Source organism: Marmota monax, unplaced genomic scaffold (genome assembly GCF_021218885.2).
Source record: "Marmota monax isolate L192 unplaced genomic scaffold, Marmota_monax_Labrador192_F-V1.1 WCK01_AAM20220418_F8-fsc00014, whole genome shotgun sequence".
NCBI lineage: Eukaryota > Metazoa > Chordata > Mammalia > Rodentia > Sciuridae > Marmota > Marmota monax.
Window position 1 is genome coordinate 13,759,039 of NW_026695222.1, and position 26,426 is coordinate 13,785,464.

The 26,426-nt window shown below is 58.6% G+C and overlaps 1 protein-coding gene across 5 annotated transcripts in view; it reads right to left on the reverse strand.

Moving 5' to 3' along the window:
- Positions 1 to 26,426, reverse strand: part of Nol4l (nucleolar protein 4 like) — a 115,536-nt gene that overhangs the window by 12,009 nt on the left and 77,101 nt on the right. For 2 of the 5 annotated variants that reach the window (XM_046433335.1, XM_046433334.1), the window contains exons 5-6: positions 15,086 to 15,227; positions 177 to 454 (exon numbers count right to left, since the gene is read on the reverse strand). In XM_046433335.1, coding sequence (XP_046289291.1) covers positions 177 to 454; positions 15,086 to 15,227 — 420 coding nt within the window. Of the gene's footprint in view, positions 1 to 176; positions 455 to 15,085; positions 15,228 to 15,741; positions 16,232 to 23,106; positions 23,249 to 24,897; positions 25,057 to 26,426 lie in introns of those variants that run through there. The other 3 variants (XM_046433337.2, XM_046433336.2, XM_046433340.2) reach the window with 3 other exon arrangements.

Below are 26,426 nucleotides of genomic sequence, written 5' to 3' on the forward strand. Positions count from 1 at the left end.
TGCCATCTCCCATTCCAGAGCCTCTCTCAGAAAATGATGACTTAGTGGCCACAGTCACCACCCTGACCACGGGTCACACGGGGACTGGTTCCAGCTAAACTCAGGCAGATGCCCTTTCATTTCGACCTCATGAGAACCCCGTGGTTTCCCAGGGGGGGAGGCCCCCAGCCACGCACCTCGGGGGTGGCCTTCACCCCGTACTTGACACGGCTCCGCAGCCCATCAGCGCTGCAGCCGTCCGAGGGGTAGGAGGGCGTGCCGATTGCAGTGCCTGGTGGGAGCTTGTCGCATAGGTTGATGGGCTGGTCCTCGGTGGTGGCAGTGAAGTCCATGGGGGCGGCAGCACCGTTGCCATTCATCTCGGGGAAGGCGGGGTCGCCCTGCGTGCTGCTGGACGCGGATGGGTTCAGGGTGGAGGAGCCATTGCCGCTGCCGCTCTCGGAGGAGGAGTCGTCTGGAAGGAGAGGCCTGGATGTGAAGCCCGTCCCACACCCACCGCCCCAGCTCCGCAGGGTGTCAAGGCAGCCCCTGGAGCCCCTGCCCTGCGCTGCCCAGAGAGCTGCGTTCCCAGAGAGCGGGTGCGCGCCCCTGTCCACCCCACGAGCTCCAGGACGCAGGCTGAGCCAGGGCGCAGTGGCCACGGTGCGGGGTGTGCAGAACAGAGGTCTCTGCTCCCTGAGCCCACAGTACCTCATCCACCCCAAGGGTCCAGAGATTCCCAGCACCTCCAGAGGCTGCAAAATTGCCCCTCCCCATCCCCACTGCGCTGCCCCCGCCACCTTGCCCTCCGGGTCCCTCCCCACAGCAGAGCCCCACGTCTCCTCCTCTGCCTCAGGAGAGCAGGATGGCGCCCTGAGAGGCCCAGTCACCCATGCCTCTCCTCACACAAGCCCATGGGGGCAGCCTACATGTAGACACAGTATCCTCAACTGTGCCCTCCGTGCGTGGCTGGGTGGCCTTGGACATCCCAAGCAGGGCCTGGGTCTGCACAGGTACCCTTCCTGTGACCCACTGCCCGTGTGCCCCTAGCTTTGTGGCCTTTGCAACTCCCCAGCCAAGTCCTGCTCCAGGGAGGCTCCAGGGTCCCTTCATGTACCTTCTCTGCTCTCCCGAGGTGGGGCGCCCCCTGCTGTGGAGAGCGCGGCACTGCCTGCAGGATGCGGGAGACTGAACTTTAACGCCAGGGCCCAACATCTTCAGATCGAGTCCAGGCCTCTCCCCACCCGCCCCACCCTCCGGACAGCAGCGGAGGCCCAAGCTGCACGGAACTCCAGGGATCGCTGTCAGGTGAACACCGGGTAGTTCCCGGGGGGCGGGCCAGGTGCCCTGGTAGCTGTGCACCCAGCACTAGTGGGGGAGGCGTGGCCACAGAGAGCCCTGACCATGTCAGGCCGCCCCTTCCTCCAGGATAGGGTCGCACTGGACCCTACCCCCACCCTCCCAGCCGGCAGATTATGAAGATTTAGTCCCCGGTGCTGGGCACTGGGCACGCGCACCTCCTGTGCGTCCCCATGGCGACCAAGTGCTCTAGAGCCCAACCAATGGCAGGTCTCCTGGCTGCCCAGGGGCGGGACCGGGCTGCCCGTCAAGCAGCCAGGGCCCTGGGCAGAGGGGGATGGGAAAAGCTCGTGCAGTGGCACCCCTCCCCCTCTGCTGCCGCAAGTCCCCTGGGCCACACTGCACATGCTGCTGCAACCTCCTCCTCGGGGCAGCCTGGATCCACGCTCCCGCCACATTCCCCCAGCCTGCAAACGGTTCCCTGTCACCCAGCCTGTGCCCAGCTACTTCTGAGACCACCTAACTCCTCCAGCCCTCACAGAAGGGTCTTCTGGCAGTATCTCCAGTGACCAGGCTGGACATTTGCGAAATGAACAAATCTGCCTGGTGGTACTTCCTGAGCACCTACTGTGTGTCGGCCCTGTCGCAGGTCCAGAGTAAAGTGATGCCTCCGGCCAGGGGTCAGCCTTCCTGGGGAGGGGTCAGAGGTCTATCAGTGAGCCTACCAGTTAACTGGGAAGGTGAATCATGGGAAGGGGCCCCAACTGTCAAACAAGCCCTTTCATCCCCCCTGTGCTCATCTCCCCCAAGCAGGTACCCTTCCTGTGACCCACTGCCCGTGTGCCCCTAGCCTTGTGGCCTTTGCAACTCCCCAGCCAAGCCCTGCTCAGGGGAGGCTCCAGGCCTGGGCTCTGCCTGCTGCCTCCAGGTGGGCCGCCTTCCTCCACGCCCTGGGAAGGAGGTGCAGCGTCCTCCTGGGGATAGCCCAGGGTCATCCCAAAAGCTGCCTATGCCCAGCAGGGCAGGGCTCCATCAGCTGCCTCCCTGACCTGGTTTTCCTCCAGGAGGATGGACCCTGCCCTTCCTGGGCATGAGCACGGATGTGCTCAGGGGCCGCTGAGGGCGCACCACACTCCTGGGGCCTCGCCCTGGTCAGAAGCCTGGCTGGGGCCACGTCCTGCTCCGTCAGCTGATGGCAGAGGCTGCCACCTCCTTCACTGCCGGGTGGGGCCTGTGTTGCCAGAGGACAGGTGCTGGTGCCAATGGCGGCACCCACCTCCCTGTCCTCAGGTACCACCACAGTCGGGTGAAGGAGGCACCAGGAGCCCTCACCTCGTGTGGCCATGTATTCCAAGGTTTTAGAAGAAATCGGAAATCTACACCATGTTAGATTTCCAATTTTAAATCCAGATACATCACAAAGATTTACAACTTGGGCTGGGGATGTGGCTCAAGCGGTAGCGCGCTCGCCTGGCATGCGTGCGGCCCGGGTTCCATCCTCAGCACCACATACAAAGATGTTGTGTCCGCCGATAACTAAAAAATAAATATTAAAATTCTCTCTCTCAAAAAAAAAAAAAGACTTACAACTTATTTATATGGTTTACATTTTGAAAAGCCTTGGACAGGCAAAATGTCATCTAGCCACACAATGGAATATTATTCAGCCATAAAAAATGCAAGAAGGTTGGAACTGTTACACTGTGGATGAACCTGAGGAGTGACGCTGATTGAAGTGAGCTGGAGACAGAATAGCTGATCCCGCTCACACGCTGCGTCTAGAACAGGCAAATTTGTAGAGGCAGAAAGTATATTTGAAGTTACCTGGGCCTGGGGAGAAGAGGGATAGGGCATTAATGGGTACAGAATTTCTGTTTGGGGTGATGAAGAAGTTTTGGAAATATTAATTAAGATGGCAAAATCTGTTATGCATATTCTACCCCATATACAACAAAACTAAAACCTCGAGTAGGCCCGGACCTCCATACTGCACCAGGGACAGGGAAAGTCAGCCCCAACAGAGCCCACATCTACCTGAGTGACCAAAAGTAATAATAATACTAATCACAAATGTCTGCTCCCCAGCCTGCCCAGGCCCTTCCTACCTGGGGCTCTGCTCAGGTGGCCCCAACCACAGCCCTTCCCAGCCTGCCCCACTGCAGCCCGTGCACAGACTGCCTGTGAAGGAGGCCCACGTTCTGCCATCTGGGCATGCAAGGAGCGGTGATGGGGGGACACCAGAAGGGCATTTCTCCCTGGCCTCAATTTCCCTTCAGATGGCCGTCAGGCACGTAGGCTGTCGAAGGCATGCATGGCCCTGGTCCAGAGCAGGCTCTCCGTCTCCTCACCTTGCACCCACCTACTTGCCTCAGCTCAGTCTTTCCCAGCCTGGAACCTGGGCTTCCGGGGCCCAAGTCCAGCATGGCGCCAAGTCCGAGGTGGGCACGGGGAAGGCCAAGGCGATCTGCTCCTGCTCGGCCCCTCCTTTCCTCAACACCTGCTGGGTGCAGCCTGAGCCAGCCGAGCTGGACACTGGGGACCAACAGTGGAAAGAGGGCGGCCGCCTGGGGGCTGGTGCCTGACTGAGCAGGAACCAAACCGAGGGCTCCCGAGGGGGGGACACCTGCTTTCTCACCCAATCTAGCCCCACGTTCTGTTCATCTTTCAGGGCCCGATGAGCGCCACTCCTCAGGGAGGCCGCTGCCTGCCCAGCCCCATCCTGGCAGCTCAGGGGCAGGCGGCTCTGTGTGTCGTGGCCCCCAGGACAGTCCCTGCTGGCCACGCGCCGGCTCCAGCAGGGCCAAGGCCTTGGTGCACGCTGCCCTCTTCCTGCCACGCTGACCTGGCTACCCCGAGGCTCCTTCCTTAACTTCCCCAGCTTTGCTTAAAGGCCACCATCTCAGTAGGACTCCTCTGACCAGCCCCTGCCCCCCGTCTGACACACTGACTCCTTTACCTATTTTTTCCCAGCACATTTATCATCTTCCCACAATGCTGTTCTGTTTATCATCCGTGGCCTGCGCCCAGCCCCCACAGAAGCCGCCCCAGCCCCGAGGCCTAGGATTGGCAGAGCCATATCCGGTGGACCTGGATCACTGGGCCCTCCCCAGAAGCCACACCCCTTCCTCTGGGAGGCACCCTGGTCCTCCAGGGTTCCCCAGGATGAGCACGTGCCTGGGCCTGGCCAGTCAGCAGGGCCCACCCCAGCGAGTGGTGATGCACGTGACTAAGTGAACCCAGGAAGGTCAGCTCTGGGCTCTCTCCACCTGGGGGCAGCTGAGACTGTGGGCGGGGGCCACCCTGGGGAGAACAGGCCAGCACAGAAAACCCCTAAATCCATTTGTGCCAAAAAACCAAAGAATGCCTGGACTATTAGGTTACAGGAGCCGTCACTTCCTTATTGCCAAAGCTGGCTGGAGGCGGGTTTGTCACATGGGTCTGGCTTGGTCTCTGAGTAACTGGGCTGAGAGATGGGACTTGGGAGCTGGTACCTACCAGCGCAGGCCACGGCCCTGCCCACAGCCCTTCTCCCAGTTTGGGGGAGAGGAAGCAGAGGGGCAGGGCAGCTGGGTTCTGACCAGTTCCAAACCCTTCCTCTCCTGTCCTCCAAAAGCAAGCCTGAGGACAGCTGCCAGCAGGCACCCACCCCGGCCTCCCTGTGCACGACCTTGAGCACAGCAGCCTCCTGGGCTCCTCTTATCTACAGTCCAGGGAGTTGTCGCTGACGCCCTCTTGGGCTCCAACACTTTATGACTCTGTGAAAAGCCCCAGCTGGCCCTGCGGCCCCAGAGGCTGGCACACAGGGCCTTCCAGGGGTGCAGGCCAGGAGTTCTGGTTGGACCCACCCAGACCTGGAGCTGGAAGTAAAACCTAAGGGTGCCCAGATGATCCTCTTGTCAACAGCTGGTCCCGTCTTGTGGCTGTGCCAGGAGGCCCCTGCAGGACCAGCAGCCTGCCTCACCTGTGGCCTGCAGGCAGCAGAGAGGAGCCCCGAGGGGCCCTGGAGAGGTGGAGAGCGCACCCTGCTGAACCCCTCCCAGCTCTGGGGAAAGACGACACTCCTGTCTGGGCAGGACCCAGAGCCCACCGCCTGTGCCCGGAATGCCATGGGCAGGGAAGGCCTGCGTGCCCATCTACTCTAGCGCAGGGCAACATGCTGGCGTTCAACTGGGGGAATCAACGATGAATGGGGGAAGTTGTTCTTCCCTCTGTCCCGTCTCCAGAAGGAGGACAAAAGTCCTTTCACCTCGGCAAACAATGCTCTTATGTGGGCGCCAGTGCCCTACAGCCCACACAGGCCTGCGTCTGTCCAAGCCGCCAATCACCACCCTGGGCTCTGGGGCCACAGCCAGCAGGCCCCTCTCCTGGTGGGCGACTCACGCCAACACCAGGCCAGGCTGGGGAAAAGTGGAAAGGTCCACCACCCCGGGACCATGGGGTGGGTGCAAGGGCCACAGCCCACACGCCCAGCTGTCGCCATGGCCAGAGGTGCAGGCCTGCTTGGGGAGGCTCTGGTCAGCAGCGGCCAGGTGGGGGCAGGGGGAGGGTGGTCAGTGACTCACACACAAGATGAGCCGGGCGAGGGGAGAGTGCTGGGGCCTGCAGCCCCTCATGGCCACCAGGAGGTGTGGACACCAGGGCAGGACCCTTAAGGGCCTGTAGTCCGAGGCACTGGCTGCTCTGGACTCGGGGCATGCGCTCAACAGGGCTCCCCTCTCATCCCTCATGCTGCTGCTTTGACAAAGGCCAGTGGCCATGTTTACATGATGAGCAGTTCCAAGGAGCACCAGGCTCCTGGCAGCTACCCAGCTCTTCCTCCTGGAAGGCAGGGCAGAGAGGCCCTGGGGTCAGATGGGGGACACAAGGATCCCGCCATCCTGGATGAGGAGGCCCACATCACTGGGTCTTCAGGCCCCTGCTGCCCACCCCTGCTCTGTCCCTGAGGTTCACACAGCCTGGCCTGGCCCAGTGAGGGGTCAGGGAGCGCTTGTCATGCACCTGGTCTCCACTGGTGCTTCCTAACATGCAGCCTTAGTCACGGGCACCCCTATTCTACAGCTGTGGGGGATCTGCCAGACCTTTGTTGACTTGTTCCTGTTTTGGGTTTTTGTGGTACTGGGGACTGAACCTTGGGGTGCTTTGTACTGAGCTATAGCTGCAGCCCTTCTTATTTTTTATTTTGAGGTAGGGTGTCCCTAAGTTGCTCAAAATAGTCTCCAACTTGCGATCCTCTTGCCTTGGCTTCCTGAGTTGCTGGGATGACCAGCAAGTGCCACCATGCCCGATAACTTGTTCCTTAAGGAGATGTCAACACCTAAGCCCTCAGAGTCAGGAGTAACATCCAATAGAAACAGTGGGAGCCACATACATGGTCTGGAGTTTTTCCAATAGCTATGTTTTCTTTTTGTGGGTTTTTTTATTTTGGGGGGGGGTTACTGGGGATTGAACTCAGGGGCACTTAACCACTGAGTCACATCCCCAGCCTTTTTTGTTTAGTTTTGTTTTGCTTAGAGACAGGGTCTTACTGAGTTGCTTAGCACCTTGCTAAGTTGCTGAGGCTGGTTTTGAACTCACAATCCTCCTGCCTCAGCCTCCAGAGTCACTGGGATTACAGGCATGCGCCAATGTTCCTGGCTTAGCTATGTTTTTAAAAAGTAAAAATAACAGTTGAAATTATTATTTTTTCCAGTGGTAAAGATTAAACCCAGGGCCCTGTGCATACTAGGCAAGAAAATAATTTTAATAATCAATTTTAAAGCTGAGCACAATGGTGCATGCCTATAACCCCAGAGACTCTGGAGGCTGAGGTAGGAGGTTGGCAAGTCGGAGGCCAGCCTGGGTGACTTGGTAAGATCCCATCTCAAAATCTTTAAAAAATCTATTATCTTTAATACAACATATCAAAAAACATCATTTCAGCAAATAGTCAATAAAATCGAGACTCCTTGCCTTCTTCTTTCACTGAGTCACTGATGCCCGGTGTGTCTCCACTCGTGTGGCCCCAGCCATTTCTGTGTGCTCAGCAGCCACTGGCGAGGCAGTGTAGACCCTGGCTTCCCCTAACACTGACATGGCATCTTTCTGCAGGGACCCTGGGGTCCAAGCCCTACAGGTGTCCAAGCTGCCAATGAGAGCTCAGGGAACAGGCCTAGGAACAGACGCCGCCCTTGGTGGGGGATGGACACCGAGTACACACAAGTCGCTGTGTTGGGTGTAAGTAACTCCTCATGCCTGGCTTGCACAACCTGTGAAGCAGACACCCGTGAGGAGCCACAGGCTCCTGGGTGGAATTCACCAGCCCACTGTCCCTGCAGAGGGAGTGGCAGCACCCAGGTGGCTCCCCAAAGCACTCCCACCCCACCTCTGTGCTGCTGAGCCCCTGGGAGTCTCTTTAGGCCTCAGTTTGCACATCTGTACTGGGGATAAAACCTGCCCCAACCAGCCCAGAGGATCTGCTCCCAGGGTGGACTGCCAGAGTCTGTGTCCTCCTAGGCCAGAGGTTCTCCCTGCTCTGACCCCCCCAAGAACAGTCGGCAGGACGGACGCCAGTGCAGGGTGCCAAGCTCCTGCTGGGAGGCTGCAGAGCAACAGTCACTTCAAGCCACCAGGTGTGAATGATTCTCGGGGCAAGGCCCTGATCTGGGAGCCCGTGTGCCTGTGGTGTCTGAGGGCCCCAGAGGGCCTTCCCTTTCGCAGGTCTTCCAGGAAGGAAGCTGGGCTAGCTCTGGTGCATCCCAGTCCTTAGGTCAGGGCGATGACGTGACGCGGACGTGGCCCCAGTCACTTCCTGGTTCCTGGTGCCTCTTACCCCCACCCCAGCCTCCTCTCCAGCAGGGCAGGGCTGCCTCCTCAGGGGTCAAGAAGGAGGGGTGCTGTAGCTCCTGGGTGAGGGGCAGGTGGCCCTACAGGTCCTGGCTGATCTCCGGGGGGCAGGCGGGGAGCCCTGGGAAGGCAGCACCCACCTCCTTTCCTAGCAGGTGACTCTCACCTCCTCAGCCCCAGGCCTGTCCTGCTCTCCTTCCTCACTAGGCGTCCGGGGCCCAGCAGCCTGCACAAGGCCAGCGCTGTGCAGGCTGCGCCTCTCCTGGGATAAAGGGGCCTCTCGGCGCTGTCTCCCGGCCTCCCCTCCTTGCCGGGCTGGGGGCCAGCACAGCCCAGCACTGTCTGTGCTGCCTGCAGCTCAGCTCATGATGGGCACTTGCCTGTGGCCCAGGACTGCCGCATGGCCCCCACCCAGGCTCTGGAAGGGCCTGGGCCCCTGGGCCTGCTCCAGGGGGTGGGGAGGGCAGGAGGCTGCTTCTTCTCCACCTAGCGGGCTCAGTAGGGCTGTTTGGGGCCAGAGGAGGCTCAGACCAAGCTTCCAGGCTCACCTCAGAGATGCAGGCTCAGGTGAGGGGCCAGGCCAGCCCCGCAGGTGAGGGGAGGAAGGCTGTTTAAAGGCCTCTGATCCCTGTTGCTCTGATCCCTGCTCTCAACCTAGTGAGACCCCATCTCAAAAAGCAGCAGAAGTGGAGCCACCGCCGCCACCACCCACTGTGGGAAAAGCCCCTCTGAGGCCGTCACGTGGCTTGATCCTCCCACCCATGGGACAGTAACCAGGCCCACCTGAACATTGGCTTGCAGGGACTTGGCTGCAGCAGCACAGGCTCTTTGGGCCCCTGGCAGGGGGGGTGTCTGTGGAGGGTGGGCCTGAAAGAGGGGGGACCACAAGTGGACCTTCGGAGAGCTGTCTCTGGGTCTGAATGGCCTGGCCCAACACCCACTCACCCCCTCCCACAGCCTCCTGATGACGCTTCGCTCAAGTGGCTTCTGCCCCTGGCTGGGCAGGTTCCAGGGGGCATCCTGAGGGCCCACACAGCAGCCAGCACACACAGGTAGGCTACTGCCTGGCTGCGTCTCCTGGGACAGCAGTGTGACCTCCCAGGTGCCTGCCTAGCAGCCAGGGAGCACAGGGTAGGTGAAGTCTGCCAGAACAAGAAGCAGGGTCTTCAGGGACCCAGGGTGCCTGGACAGGTCCTGGACATGTAGCGGTGGGGGACAGGAACTCAGGGGATGTGAGGGCAAGTAGTGAGTGCCCAGGTGTGGCAGTCACCAAGAACCCTCTCAGCCTGGCTCTCCTTCCAAAGAAGGAGGGCTCTGGGGACTGAGGGCATAAGCTAGGAGGCTCTGGCCTGGGCCCTGTGTGGCCAAAGGGGTTGAAGAGGCGAGACTGGACAGTGGGTCTTGTGAAGGATCAGAGAACCTGGAAGAGATGGAGGCCTCTCTGTCCTACGGGGGCATGCTTTTCCTGCACCTCCCTGCAGGGACCAGGGAGAGGGGCCTAAGCCAGCGAGGAAAGGAAAGGTGGCACCCAAGGTGGGATGGCCCAGCTGACCAGCCAGCATTTCTCTCACCACCCAAGGGCAGTGAGAGCCAGGAAGCAGGAAGCCTTGGTCATCCAACGCCACACCAGGATTAACGTCACAACCACCCAAGTCATGTCAGACAGAGTGAGGCTCAGAGAGGGTGAGCAACTTGCCTGGGGGCAGGTCAGGACGTGTTCAGACTTCCTATACGAAGCTACAACTACCAAGACCTCAGGCCCTCAGCATCCATCCCTTCCATCCATCCCTTCCATCCTCCCACTTGGCTGTGGCCTCCGGTGGCCTTCCTGGGTCAGAGGAAACATATGGAGACACGTGGCTCCAGACCCCCAGGCCTGGTACCCAGCATCCTCTTCCCTCCTGACCTCCTACGGACATGCCACTGCCCAAGGCCCTCTGCCCATGTGCTGCCCCCTCTAAGGGCCTTTCTGAGTCTCCCGTCAGCATCAGCCACTGGCCACTGGCTGAGCACCTGTGGTCAGGCTGCGAATGGAGCCCAGGTCAGCCGACTGGGCTGAGCAGGACACTTCCTATAGCTTTGCTTGTGGAAAAACAGGGACTTGGGTGCCTTTCCACGGGAGTAGCCAAAACACGGGCTCCAGAGAGACCTGCTTCCCTCTGGTCGGGAAGTTACTTCCCCCTCTGTGGTCTCCTCCTCTGTGGGACAGGAACAGTCACAGTTTTGTGCTCACAGGGCCGGCGCTGGGCACATGATGGGCTAGAGCCAGGCGGCCTCCAGTTGCTGGGCTGACCAGACAACCCTTAAGACTGCGGCAGATCTACCTCGGTGACAGGGATGGGGAAAGGGTGGCTGCAGCACATGCCTTCCCATCTTCTTTTTAAAAGGAAACAAAGCTTTGATCGTGTGCACAGAAAAGTCTGAGAAAAATGTGTACCCTGAACATTGGTATTTTAATTTTTTGCTCCTTTATTTTTTTCTAAATTTTCTACAATGAATGTGACCCTTGGGAAAAAAGACCAAGAACAAGATGCACATCTAAAATGACAAGAAAGCAGTCAGCCTGGTGGGGCCCATCCTCCGGGTGCTTCCTCTTCCACCAAACCAGACTCCTGGAGGGAGGCGCCCGGTGGGCGGCAGGACAGGGCTCAGCACCCAGCAAAGCATGGCGCTTAGTTTCCGCGTGGCTGAACCCAGGAAAGGCCCTCAAAGACCAGCACCCTCACTGCCTCTGCGCAGCCTCAGACTGACACAGTACCAGGCACCAGGGCCAGGAGCATCAGGCAGGGAACCCAGACCTTCTGGTCAGCAGGCAGGAGTTCACTGGCTCTGCATCCTGACCTGATGAAGGGGACACTCCAGTGTCATAGGGGTCCCTGCGGCCCAGGCTGGAAGAGTGGCTTCATGTGACAGGCACAGACCAGAGGCCTGGGGCTCTCCGGGCTCCACATGGCTCTGTGGCAGCAACCCCACTTCCTATCCTGTGGGAGGTGGAGGCAGTCCCCTGGTGAGCAGCACCCTGCACTGTCCCTGGCGCTGCTTCCTGTCTGCCCAAGGGGTGAGTAACGTCCGCTCCCCACCTCGATGCCCGCCCCCCTCTAGAGTCCAGGCGCCACAGTTTCCATCAGGAAGGGGCAGAGGGAGGCCTGGTAAAGCCCATCAGGGAGACTCGAGGAGGCCCCGCTGGTGAGGACACTCGCCTGACCTGAACCTGGCCCACCTGTGCCTGCGACCCCCACGCTCCGGTCGCTCAGCCACGGCAGCCATTTCCCCAGCTCCTCTGTGCCTGGTTGTGTGTTGCCCAGGTTGTGGCTCTCAAGGTGCTGGCACTGAGGGGAGGACACAGGCGCCAAACAGATAACTCCCCAGCAGGGCTGACCACCACAGCTGACTGCGCTCAGCCCCAAGGCAAGGCCAGGACGCATCTCCGGCGTCCTAGCAGCTGGCTTCGCTCAGGCACCCTCTGTCCACACCCAAAGGCAGCCGGGCTGGGGTCTCTCTGAGCACTGCCCATGTGCACAGAGGCATCCCAGAGCCGCAGCCAAGGCAAATGGGGGTCTGCAGAGGCCTCGTCCATGTGTGGCAGGGAGCAGTGGCAGGAGCCAGCTGTGCTGCCCTGGGCCAGGAGGGGGTGCCAAGTGGGCAGGGACCCTGGTGGAAAGGGGACAGCCCTGGGGCTTCCCTGGTGGCCCTGGCCGGGCCGATCTCCCTCTGTGCTGTCTCCTCGCATGCAAGACGGGTCCAGAGAGCCTCTCACACAGGCAGCCAGAGCCCCACCCAGGGAGCACTGTGGGAGTGCGGCTACTGCCACCACTTGCCCCAGGGACCCAGGAATGGGAACTCAGTGGCAGCTATGGGAAATGCCACCAGGAGGTCTGTGCAGAGAAGGTTCACAAGCAGTGGCAGGGTTGGAGACAAGCAGGAGCCACCACATGGGCAGCACCCGCACACTCTGCCCACTCTCAGACTGTCAACAGACCCTGTCAAGGCCCAGCCTTCCTCTGCCTGTGCTAAGATTTTTAAAAAGAGGAGGAAGAAGAAGGAGGAGGAGGAGGAGGAGGAAGAGTAAAGAAAACAGAGGAAGAAAAGGAAAAAGGCCCCACCCACCACCAGATGGGGCAGTGCAGACCACCCGCTTCTCAAAGTTGCTCGGTGGCATCATTGGCCAACAGGGGTGGGATGCAGCAACAGCTCATCTGCGTGGCCATGGGTGTCTTGCTCCTTCCGGTGAAAAGAAGAGTGGGGAGCTTGGACTGGGGAACTATCCTCTTAAAGAACCCAATCTGTGACCAGGCACACACCTGTGATCCAGCCGAGGCAAGAGGAGCACAAATTCAAGATCAGCCCGGGCAACTTAGGGAGACCCTGTCTCAAAATAAAATGTAGCAAGGCTGGGGTGTGGCTCAGCAGCGGATGCCTGCAGTCAGTCCCCAGGACTGAAAGGAAAAGGACGCCACTTTCCCCACTGAGGAGTGACCTGCACCCACCTGGCAGGCTCACCCACCACAGGCCTGCTCGTTAGCTCATCTGGGCAGCAAAGACTCGGTGTAACCTGCCTGGCGGCAGCTGGACTCACCAAAATAAAAAGCAAGACTGCCACGGTGCATACCTCGCAAAGCTCAGGTGTGGCCTCAGACAGCCATCTTCCCAAGGTGCTGCATCCCTGGGGGACTGAGGGCCCCAGGCCACTTGCCAATCCCACCAGGGGACCTGAGGCTCTCAGGGAGCTTACAGGATGAAGAGCAGGGCTGAGGCTGGGTGCAGCGTTCAGGGCCCACCACAGTCACCTGCTTGGCCTGTCCTAGTCCCTAGTACTTCAGTAACAAGAGGGGACATGAGAATACCCTGAAGCTCCTGAAGGTCTCCTTTGCACTCATTCATGGGGCCATATTTCAGCTCATTTCTACACAGAGAGCAGCTGGAAGGCTGGACCAGGAGTCCAGGCTGAGGGTATGCCCAGCCAAGCCCTTTTGGGAACCCTTTGGGCAGACACAGTGGTCACCAACAGGCCCAAAGATTACAAAGGGCAGCAGAGAAACCAGCCGGCTAAGCCTCCTCATGGCCTGCGATGCCCTGCACCAGGTCTAGGCTGGCTCTGGCCAGCACATCAGCCCACAGCCTCCAGATACAGCTGCCGATTAGATGAATCCTGGTCAACATCACCCTCCCGTCTCTGTCTCTGGCAGTCCCTGACACACACCCTTGTTCTGTCTGCAAGTCAGCTTGCCTGGTCCCCTTATCCCGGCCAGGAGGGTTACCACCAGCATGGGCCTGCACTAGGCTCCTGAGGGCAGCTACAGGACAAATGAAACAGCCTTTCTGCGCCCTCAGTTGACATCTAGGCAGCAGGCGGCAGATGCTGAGAGCACTGCAAGGCCCCCCACAGAAATTCCTCCTTCTGGTGCCTGGTCCTGAGACCCCAGATCACCACATGTCACCACGTCGCTGGGGAAGTGTTTCCATCAGTGACCACACTCCCAAAGGGTGTGGAGAACAATAGCACAAAACTCTGTTGGGAGTGAGGGGGGAACACAGCCCTATTCCTGGGCTGTGGGGTGCGTGTGTGTGTGTGGGGGGTGCGGCAGTGCTGGGGTCAGAATCCAGGGTCCTGCACATGCTAGGCAAGCACTCTACCACCGAGCCACATCCCTGGGTTCCTACTCTGGGCTTCTGAAAAATGTTCTGGGCTCCTTCTTGGGAGGGTGTAACTGATGGCCCTTGGCTGAGCACTGTTGGCAAGTCCCTTGGTGTGTCTTGGGTGTGGCCCTCGATCAGCTCAGCTGAGGCAGGAGGTCAGCTGCTGGGCACATCCCAGTCCCAGAGCCCCAGGCAGCCTGTGGCGCCCCAACCCTGGTCCCCACCCCCATGGGAACGCTGGAAAGCGGCAGTGGCCGGGAGGGTCCCAGCACGAGGGGGTCTGGCTGACCTCACGAGGCATCAAGGCACAAAAGCCCTTTCTTTCTCAGCAGCCTCGCACCCCACTCCTTGCACAGCCACCCTCTGCGCTCCCCAGCCCCTGGCCCAGACACCACAGGCCACCTGCAGGCTGGGTCTCCTCCCAGACAAAGCCAGACTCAGGCTGGGAGGGGTGGCGGGAAGCAGGCTTGTGGTTCCGCCATGGAGACGAACTTTGACCCAAACTGTGGCTCTACCCCTTATTTACTCTTTCAAGCTAACCCGTTCTGCAGAGTTAACATTACACCCCTTTTTAACCCTGTGCCTCCCTCCCACATCCAGGCCCGACCTTCAACCCCACCTAATTGCTAGCTCCTACACCCCAGTTCTCTGAGGCCAGCTCTAACTCATCCCCCCACCCCACCCCACCTCCTCCCTGGAAGTCAGAGCCACCAGGGCAGAGGGGCCACCCATGCCTACAACCCTTTCAAAGGGAGGCAGATGCCATGGCCTTAGAGCCCAACCCTCTGGGGCTCCATATGGGGGCTTGGAGTGGACCTCTGGGATCTGACCTCTGACCCTAACTCTCCAACCCTCAGGAAGAAAGTCTCTATTCCAACGGAGGCCAGAGGAGGCAGACTGGGGGGCCTTGGATGGCCACTGAGGCCAAGGAGGATATGGGAACACTGTACATACGGTCACTCACCGGGTGACCTGTCCTCTTGCCTTTCCTCTCTGAGCCACAGTAACACAGCTCTCGTTTCCATTGCTGGAAAGCTGGCCTACTCTGGGTCAGACTCAAATCATGACAACTTTGAAATCCATGTCCCTTGAGCCTAGGAACATCTGAGCACACAAACACGCATGGTGCCCTTTGGGGGACAGTCCTTGTGTGCTCCACCCATTCATCTTTGGGAGGAGGGACTTGCTCTGTCACTTGGGGCTGGGGGCATAGAGGTCCTGGAGATGTTGGAAACTCTGATGGTGGTACCACCTCCAGAGGCCTCAGCCCAGATTCTACCACCCAGTCTGTCCAAGCTGCTCACAGGACAATCCAGCCCCTCCCCCACTGGCCGCGAGGGGCACTCACCGTCCTCTTGGCCATGGAGGTTCTGCGGGCTTCGCATCCTCTCGTCCTGGCTGGGACTCAGGCTGGAGGCCAGGTGTGGGTCAGCTGACATCCATGTGGAGTCATTCATATCAAAATCTTCACTGCTCACAGAAGTCTCATCCTGAGCAGAGACAAAGAAGGCGGGCATTCAACAGGGATGGGCTCTCGTGGGGCCTGAGGCAGCCTTTGAGTGGACTCGGAGGCCTGTGGGCATTGGGAAGTGCCCTAGAGGGCACAGGGAGCCCCCAAACCTTGTAGTGAGGGCCGGGTGGTACTCCCCCTGCCCCTTGGAAGTGGCCTGGGCTCTGGTTCCTGTCGAAGGCCAGGGCTGAGGGCCCCTGCTGTCTGTAATTGAAGACAATTAAGAGGCCTGCATCCTGTGGGGTGGGCGGCAGGGCCCAGCTCTTACCCTGTGAGCCAGGTTGAGACAAGGCTGTAAACAAGGGCTACTGCTCTCCGCCTGCAGCCCGGGAAAGAGGGTTCACTCCGCACAGGGCCAGCGGGCAGCAATGGCACTAGGGACGCCAAGCGGCTGCCTCCACCAGGGCTCCCTCCGACTCCCCTGGAGCATGCATGGGATTCCTTTCTCCCACTCCCCCAACCCAGAGGACATTTCTGTCTTCCTCCTTCCTAACCTTTGCTGTGCTTCAAAGATATGCTCTTGGGTGGCTTCCAAAGCTGAAAAGGCCAGCCCCAGAAGTGTGGAGAAGGAAGGGGGTGGAACGGGCCAGGGTTCCGACCAGACAGCAAAGGGGGTTCAGCTCAAGGGCCTGGGGGGCCGCCAGGGCCTTCCAAACAGCCGGATGGCCTGCTGGAGAGGACCACGCCTGCCTCCTCTCCCCTAGCTGCTGGCTTCAGTGTGAGCCCTTGGCCAGTCATCCGGGAACCCCCGGGGCGGGGCCCTCTCAATCCAGCCCTCCAGCAGGAAGGGACCCCACCTCCTTCTGGCCCAGCCTCTTTCAGGAGCAGCAAGCAACTGTGTTTGGGAGCCGGCTGTAAAGCACAGGAAAGATGACCCAGCAGCTCCACACCCAGAGTTCTGGCCTTGCCTCCCTTTCCCCAGCACCCCAGCAAGATACAATGGCCTCTGTGGGCCCAGTAAGAACCTCTGGTGGAGCACCCCCAAGCCTCCCCACCAGGGCCCCTCACAGACAGGGCCCCCACACAGACGGCTCTTTTATGGTGAGCAAACACTTTGGTTTGAACTTTCTTCACTGCTGTCCCTGGGGCAGACACATCTGCTAGAGAATGGCCTCCACTCCTCCCCCACCACACAGGGCTGGCAGGGAGTTTCCTGGAATTCGCAGCTTCTGTGCAGCCAGTGTGGACCCTCTGGGCTGAGTCCAGAGGACAGGAGCTGGGACCGGTACTGTGGGGCCCCACGTCGCCCCCACGCGCTCTCCCCACGAACTCGGTGTCCAGCTCCCTCCCATGGCTGCCTGCTCTTCAAGCACAGGTCTGCAGCCTCCCAAAACTTGTTCACTTACACTGGAGTGCACATGCGCTTGCAAAGGTTCTCTCTGCACAAAGCGTACCAAAGCACAGAACTCTTCCCTACTTTAGCATGGGGGCTGATAGGTGGTGGTGGAGGGTGTCCTTTGGAGGTACAGAGCGAGTGCACTGGGTAAGCGGCTCCATGGGCCCTGCTGGAGCTGGGTGGGCTCTGGGAGTCAGGCGCAGGCATTCTCCCTTGGGCCCCTGCTCTGTGCAGAGGTAGGAAGACTCCGGGGCATCAGTGGCACAGGCATGAATTAAAAGACTGGTATCCTATGAACATTTGGAAGCACCTATTCAAAGTCGTCATGCATTCATCAACAAGTATTTCCTGAATATCAGCTATAGCCAAGCACCGGACTAGGTGCTGGGAATCCAGCTGTGGAACAAAGTCTGACCTTCCTGACACCCCCCCATCCAGTGCAAGAGACGCACAATGAGCAGAAAAATACCTAAAGCGGTTGTAATGAAGGCTACAAAGCACAACAAAGCCAAGGAAGAAAGGAGAGCGACCTGCAGGGCCACGCCTGCCAGCATGGTCCAGAGAGAGCCTGTTCAGGGCACACTAAGCAGAGGCTACAGGAAGCCAGGAAGACCCCCAGACAGCATTACAGGCATGAGCTGTGCTGTTGGATCCCCAAGAGCAATGGCAAGGCTGTTGTGGTCGGATTTGGGTGAGCATACAGGGGTCGCAGAGCCACACAGGAGTGTCCTCTACCAGGGTGCACAAAACCCTGGGTGGGCTGTCCCTATCATCTGTAAATCAGAGGCTCAGACACGTCCTCCTTCCGGTCTCCAAACCTCTGCCCAAACTGCCCCCCTCCTGTAGAGGGCCTGTCCCATTCCACACACGTGCCCTCCACCAACTCCAACGCAGGGCCCATCATTAGTCTTCTGGAACACTCGCCTGGCTGTACCTTGAGCCCAGCTGTACAGTATCACTGTGTTATGGGTCTCTGCCTTGTCTTTCCCCAGAAAACCCTAGGTTCTTCCAAGAGTGGGGACCAGCCTACATGTGCTCTGAGTTCCCCACAAGGCCAGCAAGACTTGTTGAATCAACTGAATTGCCTGGCACGACACTGGTGTTTAATGAGGAGGCTGCATTAATTTGACAATTAAGGACTCTGGTCCCACTGCACACAGGTCTTGAACAGGGGCCATATGAAAACCTGGGCCCTGGCTGGTGGGACAGCAGCCACATGCTCCCCCTTCCTACAGCTGCCAGTGCTCACCCTCCCCAAGCCTGGGGATTCTCTGGCTCAGACTGCTGACCTATCCACTAAATGGACTCCACCCCACCCTGCCCTAACAGGTCTCACTGGGAAGAGGTGGGCTGTTTTACATTGGCATCAAAAACACCTGATAATGAAGGGCATCCAATGCCCACATGCATGGATCAGGCAAGGGTTCTAAGAGGTTCCTTCCCAAGGGCCCTCTGAAGCCAGCACCTGAGGCAGGCCTATCTCCTGATCCGGTCATTGCTCAGGGGGCCTGCCCAAACGCACACAGGCACAGAGCCCAGGGGTGGAGCTGGGGTCTGGATGCTGGAAGTCTGCACTGAGAGCGAAAGCCTACACCATAGGCCACCGCACCACGCTTCCTTCGATCAAAAGAACCAGATTCCATAACAACAAAGTGCCTGAGATGAGACCAAAAGGGAACTCAAGGGCAAGGAGGCCACATCTATACTTAGATACATGTGCATGCTGGAAACACACACTCACTCTTCCATGAGTCGATGCACATTACTGAGCAGCTACTATGTGCTGGTGTTGGGGACCCAGATGACCAAGGTGGGGCTCCTTCCCTTCAGACCTTGTCATCTTGGGAGAGGAACCAGCTGGACATTCTGACCCACTTGTAGGTACTGGGGGAAGGGGCTGTGGGATTTCTTCCCAGTTATCAGGGTCTTTTCCCATAGCCTCCAAACCTCAATTTTGGGGGGCAGGTACCAGGGATTGAACTCAGAGGCACTCGACCACTGAGCCACATCCCAGCCCTATTTTGTATTTTATTTACAGACAGCACCTCACTTTTGCTGAGGCTGGCTTTCAATTTGTGATCCTCCTGCCTCAGCCTCCCAAACTGCTGGAATTACATGCGTATGCCACCATGCCCAGCTCCAAACCCCAATCTTTTGAGACATGGTTCTCAGATCTTGACATCCTGACTGATATAGCAATTTTTTTAAGTAAGAAATCAAGTCTATTAAACCTAACTTTTCTGGGGGGAAAAAACCCCAAGTTTTGGCCAGACTTACACAAACACCTTCAACATCCACACTTTCAGGGTTGAGCTGGGAAAGCAGACTCCTCAAGTCCCTCTGTAGCCAGGTCCTTGCCATGAAGCTCCCCACCCCCAGCCTCAGAGGGGCAGGCTGTACCTCCAGTCACCCACTCACGCCTGAGCCAGCCGAGGCTGGAGAAGCAGGCTAATTACACAGGCAATTACCAGCACACACAGTTCTGAACCCATCACCCAAGTCTCGTGGGACCTGTAGGAGGCAGCCACTGCAGGCTTGAGAGCGCAGAGGCCTCAGGCCTCTGCCGAGACCCAAGGCTCTCCCCTTCTCCCCCAGAGGCCACAGGCCAGTCACCTCTTGTTCTTCCCTTCTAGAATCTCGAGGGAATTTTAGCCACTCTTTTTTCCCTTTCTGTTTACAAACTTTAATAAAACTTCCACCGGAAAATAGAAGGGTGCATGCAATCCATGCTTGTGGGTCCCCTCTCCCCAGACCCTGTGTGACTGGCTAGGCAGCTGTCCCCTGGTTTGTCTTACATCTGCCCTGGATGTAAGACAAATCAGGGCACCCTGGAACCTGTGGCCTTACCCACCTGGCAATAAAAGTCCATCATGTAACTGGCATCACAGGGCCTAAGCCATCATGGGTCACAGGGCAACAGGGCCAACTGCTCTTCTGAAAAGAGAACCCTGAAGTTGGCTGGGCAGGCAGGTAGCACCTAGTCGGTCTTTGGGACACACCCCAACCTGGAAGCCGTGACTCTGGGCAGGGGAGAGGAGCTAACCGAACCCTCCCTGCTCTTATCTTCAGTCCAAAATTCACAGGCAGGTTCAGCTTCTCTCCACCCAGCTCCAAGGCCCTTCCTCCTCTGTAGGCAAGCAGCACCAACCACTGCCCAGCCACGGAGGAGAACACGGGAGACCAGAGCAGAATGGAGGAGCAGGTCTGTGTCCACGGCTTGTAACTATGGGGAGCTGCTATCAGTAACCTGATTATTTTACAACTGGGGTCAATTTCTCTGGAACTGGGCTCCTGGTGCCTCTGAAGTGGAGCCATTTGCATCCTCTAGGACTCAGGATCCAGGGGCGTGCCCGGAGCGATATTTTCCAGGCCTTTCCTCGGAGCTGTAACTCTATCTCTACCACTTACATGAGAAAGAAAAAGGAGGAGGATTTGCCGAGAATTTAGTGCAACTGTAAGCCCTAAGCCCTGACCAGGAGCCCTGGGTGTGTGTTTCAGAGGATGGTGGGGGCAGGGATGTGGAGGGGATGTTTCTGAGCCAGGCAGGAAACAGACCCCTCTCTGTACAGCCCCCAGGTTTGTTCGGTGGCCGGAAGGAACACCAGGCTTGGGCAGTTGCCCCAGCACCAGGTCTACTCGCCGTGGGTAGGCACCAAGATGCGGAAAGTGGTGCAGCTTTTCCACCCAGTGCTGGGCACGGCATGCTCAAGCACCTGTGGGCCCTTGCCAGGCCAGGGATGACTCGGCCCCTCATCTTCATGTTGGCGAGCACTGGGCACACCACCACATGCCAAGAAGGTATTGAACCACATTTGACCCCAATTCAGCCACTTCAGTTCATCAGATGGCTTAGTAATGGAAGGGGAAAATCCCCAAGATCCAGAGAAGCCAGGGTTCAGATCCCTATTGTGTTGCGTCTGCACCAGGAGAGGCTGAGGTGGTCCCAAGTCAGCTCCTAGGCTCCCTGGGGTCCTGAGGCTGCTGCATCATGCCAAGCCCACCTGGCCACCAGGGGAGGAGGCCAGCCTTCCAGGGACACTCCCTGCACAATTCCATTCGTTCCTGCTACCAGGCCTCCTTTGCTCACGAGCCATACATACAAGCACAGCTCTTCTGGGAAAAGTGAAGCAGGGTGGGCTGAGAGAGCCAATCATCTACCCCACTTTAGGTATTCTCCCTCTCTCTCCCTCTCACACACTCTCTCTCTCTCATTCTCTCTCTCTCTCTCTCTCTCTCTCTCACACACACACACACACACACATAGTGTCTGTCACAACGGTGCTCACATATACATGTGCATGCTCTGTTGTCCTTGCTGTAATGGACGCCGGGGTGCTGTGAGGAAGCATTTCCCACACCTTCCTACTGGTGTATGGAGGGTAAAATGGGCTTTTGTTCCTAAGCAAAGGCAACTGGCTGTTTTCCCAGCATTCCTCACCATGAGGGCCTCATTGATACCCCCAGTCCCTGCCATTAACGGGGGTCTCTTTAAAAGGGACGTTGGAGAGATGAGCTGCAGCAGGCAGGATTCTTCCAGCCAAAAGGAAGGCTGCGGGGAATCACTCTGAGCTAATCCCCTGCAGGACTGTCCTTCCAAGAAAAGGACCCAGACAAGACAAAAAAGTTCTTGAGCAACTCAGAGATGGCCCAGCTCCCCATTGCCCCAGGGTGGACAAGGCCAGGAAAGAAGTTCCTCAAAGTCAGCCTTCTCAGCTGGGAGGAAGATCCTGGGGTGCTCTGGCTTGGCAGGAAGGTGCTGAATGGGGTTCAGACACCCAGCCACCGGGCAGTGGGAGCAGGAGGTGCTGCCTTAAAATCCTACTCACAAAACAAGCCCAGCCTGAGCCGGGATTAGATGGGAGCTGGATATTATTCAAGGACACATTTAGGCCTTAATGGTTTTCCAATGAAGGGGTAATTTACTACCTGGGGGGTTAAACTACCCACTGGGGCCTGAGCCATAAATGGGCCTTCTCCCCAGACCGACTCATAGCCCTGAAGCCAGCATATTACAGGGGTCAAGACAGGGGACCTGGTCTCATCATTAGAAGCTCTCTCCAAAAAAGTAATGAGAGCCCCCAACACCTCTCCTTAGGCCTACAACTTGGGCATGTGTGGGGGATTGGCAGGTGGGGTGGGAGGGGGTCCCAGCTGATTCTGGGATAAGTAGGGCTTTAATCTCAAGGGAGAATCTATTTCAGGCCACAACCCTCAGAAAGAGGAGGAAATCACAGAGTCCAAACACCATTTCAGGTGAAATCAGGAGGTTATTCATCTCCCCTCAGAGCAGACAGAAAGAAAAATCAATGTTTTAGAGGGGGGAAAAGGTTCCATTTGAATTAATGGGTTTGTGGCTTCTCCATTGATCCGCGCCTCTTCACACTTTCTTTTTGTGCTTTTGTGCTCTTGGGGAGGGAGGAGGGAGAACAGACTGGGGACTGGGGCGGGAGGGGGGGTTCTCATAACGAAAAGGACGGTCTAACCTTAACCTTTCTCTAGGAATAATGCTAATTAGCGAGGCTTAATGAGAACTTCCCCCAGGAAGCGCGGCTCGGTAGGGGCGACCGGTAGGACGGCCAGACTGGGGCAAAGGCAGCTCCGAGTGAGAGTAGGGTCACTTCTGAACCCAAGCGGTGGAATTAAGGGGAAAAAAAAAATCTCCCTTCTCCCTGCCCCCCTCCAGCCAAAGTATCCGGCCCTTGAGGACTAGGTAGAGGACAGAGAGTAGCGGGCGGAGGTGTAAATCCAACTTAACCCTGCGAGCGCCCTCCAGCCGGCCGGCTGCCCCTAGCCCGGTGTGCCCCTGCGCCGAGAGCCGCCGATGCCTACGACTTCCTCACGGATGGTGCACCTGAGAGGGGCACCGGTTCCCTTGAGGAGGGACAAGGGCCTGCCAAAGTGGGTTCAACTCTGCAAACCGCGTCTCAACTCGCCGCACCGCGGCGGGGAGCCCCTCCCTGCCACTCGAAGCTTCCCGTCCTCACATCCCCAAACACAGTCCACTTCCCTTCTCCCGGAGGCAGCGGCAACCCGAGCCCGGCCCCCACCCCGCCGCCAGCGAACGTCTTTCTCTCCGGGACGCGGTGCCCAGCCCGCTGCAAACGGTGTGGCCGCGGCACAATACCGCGGCGCGGCGCACACAATCACCGCCCCCCAGGACCGGCGGCGCGCACAGCCCGGGAGTGGGGTGCGCCCGGCAGCCCCGGGCACTTGGAGCCAAGCACACCTCTCGGGCACCCGGCGGGCCCCAGAGTCAGCCTTCACCGGCCCCCACTCTCGGTCATACTAACCCGCCACCCCACCCCCCGCCCCAGCCCACTCCGCCCAGGGCGCAGCGGCTCGCCCGCGCCCCCCTTCTCAGCCCTGGCGCAGGAAGCTCCCCCTGAGTCCCCCTCCCCGGAACCCCCCTAGCCCCCCGCTCCCCTAACCGCAGCTCAATGGCCGGCGGCAGCGGCGGGAGGAGGGGGCGACGGTCGGGAGCCCGGAAACGGCCCGATCGCCGGGTCCCGGCCGGACTCCGTACCTGGGCGGGCGGCGAGGCGGAGACGGGCGGTCGAGCTCCGCGAGTGAGCGGGGCAAGCGGCGGTGACAGCCCCACAGCTCCAGCTGCTGCTGCTGCTGCTGCTGCTGCTGCTGCTGCTGCCGCCGCGGCCGCCCGGGGAGAGGGGCTGGCACCACCGCGGCGCGTCACTGCCCGGCCCGGGGGCGGGGGTGGCCAGGGGGAGGGCCCAGGCGAGCGGCGGCGGCGGCGGCGGCGGCGGCAGCGCCGCGGCCGGGAGGGAGGAAGGGGGAGGGGGGCACCGGGCACGGGGAGGCGGGGGAGGGGGGCGGGACCGGGCACGGGGCGGGGGCCGGGGGGAGGGGAGCGCAGGGAGGACGCACGCAGGGGGAGTAGGAGGAGCAGCAGGAGGAGGAGGTGGAGGGGCAGGCGGGCGGGAGGAGTGGGCACTAAGGGAGGCGGAGGGAGGGAAAGGAGGCACCCAGGGAGAGGGGAGAGGAGAAAGGAGGGTGGGGGAGAAGAGGAAGAAGGAGGGGGCACTGGGCCAGGTAGTGGGGGGGGATAAGGGCGCGCTAGACTCGCCGCCGTGCGCTCTGTGGGGGGAGAGCGCTCTTAAGGGAGAAGAGCTTAAAGGAAGATCCGTGCGGGGGGCCGGGCCGGGGAAAGCAGGCTGTGGGGTCTGTGCCTGCCCCTAGCTCCGGGAGGCCTTTGGGTCCCGGGGTTGGGGGCGGGGGCGGGCACCTGGCAGTCTGTCTGTGTTCAGGCCAAGAGAGGGAGACTTGGCCCAAAGAAAGTGACTCAGGCACCTTTGGGAACTCTCCGTGCCCCGGGGCCTTCGGACAGCCCACGACCCCCCTCGGGTCTCTCCGGTTCCTAGGGGACGCGGATCCTCCTTGGGCGGGGCTGCCAGGCGTGGGGGCTAGGCCCCAGGAGGTCGGAGTGAGACCTTGGCCTGGAAAATCCAGGCACGTGGCCGGCTCTCTGTCGGGTCCCCACCCCCCCACCACAAGGCCCCCTTTTCTTGATCAAGTTCAAGCTCGAGCTCCTTGCCGCGCTATCCCTCGGCCGCCCTCTCCTCTTCCCTCCCCTCCTCTCGCCCTCCCTCTATTCCGCACCATCTCGCCTCTTCACTCTTCCTTTGTCTCTTTCCCACCACTTAGTTTACACCGCCCCTGCTCCCCTCCTCCCTGTCCCCCCAGTAGGCGCCTAAGTGTCCAGGCTGCGCTCACCTGTTCGACCCAAACATTTCGGAGACCTAGAGCGCCCGCCGCCAGTTCCCTCCCGGCTCCCTCCGCCATCCCTCACCCCACTCGGCGGGTTATTGTGCTCCACCAAACCACACGGTGCCGGCTTCTTACTGTGCGCAGTTGTAAAGTCATAGGACAATATCAAGAATGCTGCTCCATCCCAGATCTGGGCGCGCACTGTCCGCGGAGACTCAGTACCGCAGGAGACGGAAGACCCACGCGGATCACAGATGCGATCCTCCTGGCAAACAGACCTTCTCCTCGGGTGCAGGAGAAGACGGTTGGGATGGGGTATAGCAGGGTGGGGAATGAGGTACCTGGACTTCCGGGCCACCTCAGATTCGGCCTGAAACGTAACACGCTAGTCCCCAAACAGCAGAATTAGACCCCGACTGAGAAAATGGGTCAGGGGCAGCCGCACCCACCTCCCAAATCCAAACCCCTGTTGCAACAGATTAGGTTCGGATAAAGCTAATGTTTCAACGGGGATAGAGATACGCTTGTGGAATTCTGTGGGGAAATGCGCCCCCCCCACCACCACCACCAAAAATAATAATAACAATCCCACCTCCTGGTTCCTCTGGTCGAATCCGAAGAGGAAAGGTAATTTCTACAGACTTCTTTACGCTACAACTCACTCACAGTAAAACCAGCTGAGAAAAGAAAATGAGACAGCCACCGCGATTGTTTGCAATTTTGAAACAGACTGCCTTTAACCCTCCAACTTTTTTTCTGCAAAAAGCCTTTTTCTTTCTTCCTCTGAAAGCTTTGCATTGTGAACACTCTAAGTAGACAAGGCTCCCTCTACAGGTGTGAGCTGGAAGTACACCACCACAGGTTTCGAGCTCAGTATTCACCCATTAAAAAAAAAAAAAAAAGACAACATTTCAAATTAAGGGCATGCAGACTTCATTCTGCACATACTAAAGATTTTTTTCTGCCAATATAGGTCCCATGCTTTCTTTTTAAAATAGGGTTTAAGCTTTTATTCCTGAAATCAAAATGCAATCTCGAAGCGACTGACTCTTGTTTTCTCCATTAAATCTTTACTTCTCATCCTCTGGGCTGTGGGGGTCTGCAGGCTTCACTAAGTCAACACCCACACATGTGGGTGCCCAGTAATGATTTTTAGAATGAATCAGTGGCCAGAACTCTTTTCAGTTCATCCAGAGAAATGTGGGTGTTTCCAGCATAGGAACTGTCCTTCCACACTCTGAAAATCAGATAATACATAGGCTCAGGATTTCCTGTCTCTTCCCAACACATTTTTATAGACCTTTGACTTCTCCTGGCCTGAGTCACTATTTCACAGCCATGGTGGACATCTGGGCTTGAAATATAAAGCCAAATCCAACTGAAGTTCAAAGGTGGAATTGAACACAGATAACCCGCCTGTTTTCTGATTAATAAAAGAGAGCTAATGCCGCTCAGGAGGGCAGAGTGGTGATTTTTTCTAGGCATGAAATGCGAACTCACCATCACTGAGATAAAACAGCCCCAGCCCCATTTAACCCACAGAAAGCAGTTCCTGGAGGAACCTGGCTGCTTGGCGGCCTGTCATGAGGTGGGGCTGTGCCTGTGCTGCAGCCCACAGCAACCTCCCAGACCCTGTCCCTGAATGAGCTGCCAGAATAACCTCCCAGACCCTGTCCCAGAATAACCTTGGGTTGGTTGTTTCCAGCATCCTTGTGCCTCTGGGCAACTCCTTCTCTCCTTAAAAGTGGCCACAGCATGGGTCTCCACAAGGAATTGGGTGACCTAGTTTCTTGACCACTAATTCTCCCAGTATGTGTCCCTTCTTCAGGCCCCAATCTGGGCGGAGCCCATGGCAAGGACAGCTGCTCTTGCATGCTGAAGGGGGGGGGGGGGCGTGACACTGCCCTCATGCCACCTCCAGGATCTGCAGACAGTGGGTGCTTTCTGTAAACAGATGCATGGCACATGCTCTGGGGAGCCTCTCAAGGAGCTGGCACCTTCAAGCAGCCTCTCACAAGTGCAAGTGGGGCCCTGGTCAGGGGACCCTGAGGCTTGCTGTTATAGGAATAACACCCCTAGTGTTATGAGAGCAGACACCATTCAAGCATCTCAAAACACTTT